This window comes from Camelina sativa, chromosome 8 (assembly GCF_000633955.1).
Source record: "Camelina sativa cultivar DH55 chromosome 8, Cs, whole genome shotgun sequence".
Lineage (NCBI taxonomy): Eukaryota > Viridiplantae > Streptophyta > Magnoliopsida > Brassicales > Brassicaceae > Camelina > Camelina sativa.
The window spans coordinates 26,256,362-26,263,641 of record NC_025692.1 but is presented as its reverse complement, the minus strand read 5'-3'; the positions used below and the strand labels follow the sequence as shown (position 1 = coordinate 26,263,641).

Genomic DNA, 7,280 nt, shown 5'->3' with positions numbered 1-7,280 from the left:
TTTGGAAACCGTTGTTTTACTCTCTTTTTTTTTCCTTGACTCTCTTTTTCCGTCTTACTGAGGCTGAGGATATGACTGATGATGAACCTGCGGTTGCTAAAGGTGAGTGGGGAGTTATATCTAGTCCTGCTATGTTTTGTGTCTAGTTATCTGATTATAGTTTTTATATAAGAATACTAATCTCTTATACTTTGATTTGATGTGGTCTCAGCTGAGCCAGCTGTTGCAGCATCAGGTGTGAAACAGGTGAACTTTCAATTGCCAAATGCAGAAGTCAAAGCCCAGGAAGATGATGACGAAGATGACAGTGAGGAGGACTCTTCAGATGATGATGATTCTTCTGACGAATCTGGAGATGAGGAGGTACCTCTATTTATAGACGACTAACTCAATTGGTGTAGAATTTAACTTAGGCTCAGTGACATGTCAAATAGAAGCAGTGTACGCTTGTCACTTTATGTTTGCATTTTCTACTTGAACCATTATTGTGTATTGTGTTCTATCCCGATCTCTTAATTCTTTAATCCTTATCATCGCTGCTGCTGCTTCTTTTCAGGAAAAGAAGGTTACTGCTGAAGTTGACAGTGATGAAGAAGATGAAGATGACTCATCTGACGACGATGAAGATGACTCATCAGAGGAGGACACCCCAAAAAAGGTACCATGATATTTCTCTATATATCTACTCGTTGATGAATAAATGTCTATTTGTTCTGACTTATTACCCTTCTTTGGGAGCAATTTCGCTGCTTGTGTGGTCAAACTAAAACCTGATATCTAAATTTTCTTGGTTTATGAATAGCCTGAAGAATCCAAGAAGANGTTTCAATATTTGTTTGTTATATTGCTTAAACCTTACAAGCTTGTTGATGAATGTGATTTTGGAAACCGTTGTTTTACTCTCTTTTTTTTTCCTTGACTCTCTTTTTCCGTCTTACTGAGGCTGAGGATATGACTGATGATGAACCTGCGGTTGCTAAAGGTGAGTGGGGAGTTATATCTAGTCCTGCTATGTTTTGTGTCTAGTTATCTGATTATAGTTTTTATATAAGAATACTAATCTCTTATACTTTGATTTGATGTGGTCTCAGCTGAGCCAGCTGTTGCAGCATCAGGTGTGAAACAGGTGAACTTTCAATTGCCAAATGCAGAAGTCAAAGCCCAGGAAGATGATGACGAAGATGACAGTGAGGAGGACTCTTCAGATGATGATGATTCTTCTGACGAATCTGGAGATGAGGAGGTACCTCTATTTATAGACGACTAACTCAATTGGTGTAGAATTTAACTTAGGCTCAGTGACATGTCAAATAGAAGCAGTGTACGCTTGTCACTTTATGTTTGCATTTTCTACTTGAACCATTATTGTGTATTGTGTTCTATCCCGATCTCTTAATTCTTTAATCCTTATCATCGCTGCTGCTGCTTCTTTTCAGGAAAAGAAGGTTACTGCTGAAGTTGACAGTGATGAAGAAGATGAAGATGACTCATCTGACGACGATGAAGATGACTCATCAGAGGAGGACACCCCAAAAAAGGTACCATGATATTTCTCTATATATCTACTCGTTGATGAATAAATGTCTATTTGTTCTGACTTATTACCCTTCTTTGGGAGCAATTTCGCTGCTTGTGTGGTCAAACTAAAACCTGATATCTAAATTTTCTTGGTTTATGAATAGCCTGAAGAATCCAAGAAGAGGTCTGCAAAAGCCAACTCCTCAAAGAATACTGCTTCCAACAAGAAGGCTAAGTTTGTAACTCCTCAGAAAACAGGTGATTAAATCGTTTTTACCAATCTCCCCATTAAATCCTTGTTTTTTTAACAGAAAGAAAGATGGATTGGTTTAACTGAAAACATTGTGACAATAAAAACAGAGTCTAAGAAGCCGCATGTCCACATTGCAACTCCTCATCCATCAAAACAGGCGGGTAAGAATTCTGGTGGAAGCAGCAATGGAGAGTCGTCGAAGAAGCAGCAGACACCAAAGTCTGCAGGAGCGTTTGGGTGCAATTCATGCAGCAGAACCTTTACTTCGGAAATGGGGTTGCAGTCTCACACAAAGGCGAAACACAGTGCAGCTGCTTGAAAATCATAAGAAGAAGAAGCTCGATGACTTAGTCCTTTATAATATCTACTTTAGAACTTCGATGCCTGTTGGTGTTCAAAACTGGAACTTGCGAGTGAGCCAGTTTTAGTTGGTCTTTTTTTCTCAGGCGTTACAACTTTTTCTTAATCGTTTCGNCTCATCCATCAAAACAGGCGGGTAAGAATTCTGGTGGAAGCAGCAATGGAGAGTCGTCGAAGAAGCAGCAGACACCAAAGTCTGCAGGAGCGTTTGGGTGCAATTCATGCAGCAGAACCTTTACTTCGGAAATGGGGTTGCAGTCTCACACAAAGGCGAAACACAGTGCAGCTGCTTGAAAATCATAAGAAGAAGAAGAAGCTCGATGACTTGGTCCTTCATAATATCTACTTTAGAACTTTGATGCCTGTTGGTGTTCAAAACTGGAACTTGCGAGTGAGTCAGTTTTAGTTGGTCTTTTTTTCTCAGGCGTTTCAACTTTTTCTTAATCGTTTCGGTATTTTGAAAACTTTGCTAAACCTTGGTTTGTGTTTAGTGCTAATATGGATATACATTATTGGAAGTCTTTTTGGAGGCTTTTCTAGTAAACACGTGTTTTTGAAATTCTTTGACCAAAACATAATTTTGGTAAACAGGTTAGCCAGCATTGCAAATCCTTTATTCATTAGCTGCCCATTGGGCCCGAAAAGAAGGATATTAAATGTCGCGCATGTGGCACGTGCAAACATGTCAATTTGCCTATAGTTATAATTTATGAAGAAGAGATAACCAACAAGCAGGTTTGCCCGAGTGGTTAAGGGGGAAGACTTAAGTTCTTCTGCACATAAGTGCGCGTGGGTTCGAACCCCACAGCCTGCAATATAATTCCTAATTTATTTTTTCATAAAATTAAAATATACTTTTTACTATGACAGATATATAAAAGCAAATCATAGCAAGAATGAAACTTCATCCTTATCATCTTTGGGTAATTTTCCTTTTATTTGTTAGTTTACTTTTTTTTTTGTTCAATTTGGTAAAGTGTGTTTCATAGCTAAAAGCATCGTTAGTTTCCTTTTTTTGTTTTAACCTGCTTTGTATATATTTTCATTTGTAAGATTGCTCTGTTTGTAAGTGACAAATTGTGTCAGCTTTCTGCATCGTTTATCTTCCCTTCTTGTTCAGCCATTCGTTTGGGTTTTACCCTAATACAGGGGATGTCGCACTTCCAGCGTTATAACTTATTCAATCGTACCGGAATAACAAGAGACGTAGAAGATGAATATGACGACCAAACCGAACCTCAAACCAGGGGATACATCCATGTGAATGTGACAGCCTCAACTAGGGTTTCACTCAACGAGAGAGAGCATCAGAAAAGTTCGTCCGATGTTGTTTCTTCATCGTCTTCAGGATCGCAGGAGGATATAGAATCACGCTGTTCGATCTGCATGGAAGTTTGGACCAACGGTGGCGAACACCAAGTCTCTTGTCTTCCCTGTGGACACTTGTATGGGTTTTCTTGCATCAACAAGTGGTTACAACTTCGTCCAAGTTCAGGAAAAAGTGTCCACAATGTAACAGAGCATGTAGCTTTAATGATGTCGTGAAAATCTACGCATCAAAGATTGCTGCGGTTGATGATGAAGCACAAAAGAGAATCGTATCTCTCGAGGCCAAGTTAATTTCAGTAGAAGCGAAGACAGCGAGTTTGAGTAACAAAGAAGCTCGATGGAGAGAAAAGAAAGCAGAGTTACGATTAGAGATTAATAATCTGAGGAAGAAGATGTATCAAGAACGTCATGAACATGATGAACCTTCTTACAGCTTTAAACATCATAAAGAAGTGTTAGTTAATGGTGGCCGTATATTTGAAATAAATGGTGGTAGACAGATTACGTTGCTGGCCCGTAGGCTCTCAGGAAGTGGTGGAACGTTTGTGCTTACGCAAATCAACTTACATACGGGTAAGATTGATGATGACATTTTGTTGCCTCGTACAACTAGAGCTATTCAAGATCTTCGCCTTTCGCCTCACAATAACGGGCTAGCTGTATTTGGTTCTCTAGGGAAAAAATTATCTTTTATAAGCTTGGATAGTCACAACACTGTCTTGTCTTATGATCATCTACCTGCTGCACCTTTGTCTTGTTCTTGGGATCTCAACAGTTGTCACCATGTTTATGCTGGACTACAGAATGGAACGGTTTTAGTATTTGATATGCGTCAAAACAAGAGACCTTTAGCATCTTTGGCTGGCGTGACAAGCTATCCAGTTCATACTGTCCATCATCTCTCTGCATATTCCACTCCAACTTCTGATGTCGGCCGTGAGCTCTTATCCGCTTCTTCCATCGGGCTGTGTCAGTGGAACATTAGTGGCAGTGAGGGAAGGCCAACATTGGTTTCTGAAACAAGAAACTTAGGAACATGCACAGCCTCCTCGTATTGTCCTCGCACCAATCATGTGGTTGCCTCTTATAGACGGAGAACTGAATCTTCTGATAATACAATCCCAGCGGTTGATGATAATAATAGTAATAGTACTGATGGTGGTGTATATGGATTTCATATTGGTCTCAAGAGAAGAGTTGAGGGTACTTATTCTCAGAAACAGTCATCAGCACAAGCTATTGTAAAAACCATCACCTTGCCAAAAACAGCTATTATAGATTTTGGTAAGGAAAGGAGACAACTTTTTGCATCTTATGATGACTCCACTCGAGATCTCATCTTGCAAGATCCTTCCTCTTTTACTGTCTCTCAACGGTTCGCATTGTCAAGTCCTCATCCGCTTCAAGACGTGAAATACGCTCACCTCAATGGTTCGGGTCTGCTCGGTCTCTTAGGAGTTAATCATTCTTGTAGGGATACAAAGTGTCAAAATCGTTTACTGTTAAAAAGCAGAACAAAATAAGGAATTTACCATTTTCTTGAAATGCTAATTTCTTTCAAAGCTTCTCAACACTACTGAATCTTTTGAGAGTTTATACAAAAGACTCCATGAAATTTGGAGGTTCTTTTGTCAGTTAAGTTCTTTCGTCTTGCGATAAATCAATAATCTAATTGCCCTTTGAGGAATCTGAAAAATCCCATCAAAGTATATTTCTTCTTTATACTATAAGTATCCATATCTTCAACACTACACACACCATCTTCTGTAACAATGGTATCATCAAATCTCTCTCTCTCTATTCACACCAACAAGAATTTTAAACAACGAAGCCAAAAAAAAAAAAAAAAAAAAAAAAAAAAAAAAAATATCTNTTCTCAAGCATCCCGTGGCTCGAAAACTCCTTTTTCCCCTTCAATGGTTAGGCACAATCGTCCCAATTTGTCCAAATCCCGCAATGAAGAACGCGATTGCTTGCGCGAAAAGGTATAGATAATAATGATTCTTCCCCAAAAACGCGTCATAACATCCCACAAATAACAGATATATTCCTACACCGAGTTCCAACACATGAATTCTGCCAAAAAGATACATACATCAAAAAGACACTATTAGAATTGGTTTGGTACGGTTTAACACTAACCCAAAATCAAAACAAAAGAACCGGTTTAGAATGTTTTACCTATCTCCGAATCTAAAACGAAGAAGCTTCTTTGGAGTCTTGCTGGCCGATTTAGCCTTAAGATCTCCGAGCTTCTCAGTAACAATCCACTCGTTAACTCTTCCTCCTTCGAGTAAACCAATGAAGGTAGCTTTAGTTCTGTGAAGAGACATCACATTCTCGAACAGAATCCAAAACACCATAAGATGCAGCGACCTAAATAAAACACATGTAAACCAACAACAATAAGAGCCTGAACAAAACACTTAAGCCGCAAGAAACTTCTCGGAACTGTGTTTTACCTCGGTGTCCCAACAGCGTTGAGCAGAGTAATGACGGAAGGAATGTAAACCGCTCCCCACTTAGGTACTGAAACTTCCGGTACAAGAACCGTAGCTGGTAAGATCACACAGTAGAAGATGAAAGTAACAATATGTGCCACTAGCTTCCTAACCACGAAGAAGCTGTATATCACATGAACTTTCTTCCATAGAGTCACGTTCTGCCAAACAAGAACAGAGAGAAAAAATCCCGGTTAAATCTTAACCGATTTAATTTGGTTGTCATATCTAGAGAGTTTAGAAGGAAACCTTATTGGTCATGATTTCAAATGCCATTTTCCTGAAAAGATTAGCTGGACCACATGACCATCTGTGCTGTTGATACCTATATGCCTTGAATGTACTTGGTAACTCGTTTTTAACCTATTGTAGTTAAAACCCCATATTAATAACATTATTTACAAATCAACCATTATAAACATATTTTATTTATAATCAGAACAATAGTATATTATATACCTTCAAAGAACCGAGGTACAAGAACTTCCAACCCTTGAGACTAGCTCGCACGGCCAAATCCATATCTTCAACGGTCGTTCTATCTTTCCAACCACCAGCTTCGTTCAATGCTGATATTCTCCATATTCCCGCAGTCCCTATAAAATTATCGTAGAACCAAACACATTCATGACTATGGAAACTCAAAATGTTAATAACCAAAATATATCTAAAATTCTGAAAGAGTAGTAGTACCGTTGAATCCGAAGAAAGCGTAAGTAGAAGAACCAACTTCTTGTTCGACGGTAAAATGATAATCCAAAGACATTTCTTGCATCCTTGTCATCAAACATTCATCAGAATTTACTGCAAAGACATTAAGAAGGTTGAGTAAATAAATTTATTTGTGTAGCAAAACAATAAATGTGGATACTCCATTAATGAAAGACATTAAAAACAAGTTGGTGAAATTGGAAATTAATGTTCTCAATTATGAAAAATTATAGTAGACAGCTATAGCTCTCATCAACATGCCCAATTAGACCACAACAGCTCTTTAGATTTTGTCACATGACTTTGGTAGTTTCTCTCCTCTAATAGCATGATTAAACAAATTAAAGTATCAATTATTGGTCGTATTACTCGTATCAGGATCTGAATTTTAAAATAGAAAACAAACAAAAAAATATTTAGATAAAAAAGTGAGTGGTGTGAGAGTGAGAGTGACAGAGACAAGTTAGAGAGAAGAGAGAGCAGCTAATGGTCTTCTAGGTGACCCCTCGTTGTTGCACATGGAGGAGGGAGATGGAAGGTGTCTAGCTATTCAACGTGGCGGATCTAGTAAAAATTGACTAATCTACCCATACTGTTTTTACTAAATG

At 38.4% G+C, this 7,280-nt stretch overlaps 3 protein-coding genes and 1 non-coding gene across 5 annotated transcripts in view; 3 read left to right on the top strand and 1 right to left on the bottom strand.

Moving 5' to 3' along the window:
• Positions 1-2,690, top strand: part of LOC104708747 (histone deacetylase HDT3-like) — an 8,253-nt gene extending 5,563 nt beyond the window's left edge. Inside the window, exons 6-10 of one of the 2 annotated variants that reach the window (XM_019228995.1) lie at positions 266-363; positions 557-658; positions 1,683-1,776; positions 1,879-1,928; positions 2,264-2,690. In XM_019228995.1, coding sequence (XP_019084540.1) covers positions 266-363; positions 557-658; positions 1,683-1,776; positions 1,879-1,928; positions 2,264-2,425 — 506 coding nt within the window. In that variant the 3' untranslated portion in view covers positions 2,426-2,690. Of the gene's footprint in view, positions 1-265; positions 364-556; positions 659-1,682; positions 1,777-1,878; positions 1,945-2,263 lie in introns of both variants that reach the window. The other variant, XM_019228994.1, reaches the window with a different exon arrangement.
• On the top strand, positions 2,863-2,945 carry TRNAL-UAA. Its single transcript has one exon. It is a non-coding gene; the product is annotated as a tRNA-Leu (tRNA).
• On the top strand, positions 3,351-4,983 carry LOC104709955. The gene is made up of 2 exons (XM_010426488.1): positions 3,351-3,391; positions 3,480-4,983. The coding sequence occupies exons 1-2, from the start codon at positions 3,351-3,353 to the stop codon at positions 4,981-4,983; spliced, it is 1,545 nt and encodes a 514-aa protein (XP_010424790.1).
• LOC104708746 (glucomannan 4-beta-mannosyltransferase 9-like) overlaps positions 5,148-7,280 on the bottom strand; it is a gene marked incomplete at its 5' end in the record, with an annotated part of 5,187 nt that continues 3,054 nt past the window's right edge. The window contains 6 exon segments of the mRNA XM_010425361.2: positions 5,148-5,536; positions 5,642-5,836; positions 5,923-6,122; positions 6,211-6,324; positions 6,421-6,557; positions 6,655-6,765. Of these exon segments, the coding sequence (XP_010423663.1) occupies positions 5,374-5,536; positions 5,642-5,836; positions 5,923-6,122; positions 6,211-6,324; positions 6,421-6,557; positions 6,655-6,765 (920 nt within the window). The 3' untranslated portion in view covers positions 5,148-5,373.

Bases quoted from the DNA above. Each gene is read 5' to 3' on its own strand.
- LOC104709955 (XM_010426488.1), top strand. From the start codon at position 3,351: ATGACGACCAAACCGAACCTCAAACCAGGGGATACATCCAT. The intron at 3,392-3,479 runs GTGAATGTGACA...CATCGTCTTCAG, and splicing joins AAACCAGGGGATACATCCAT to GATCGCAGGAGGATATAGAA.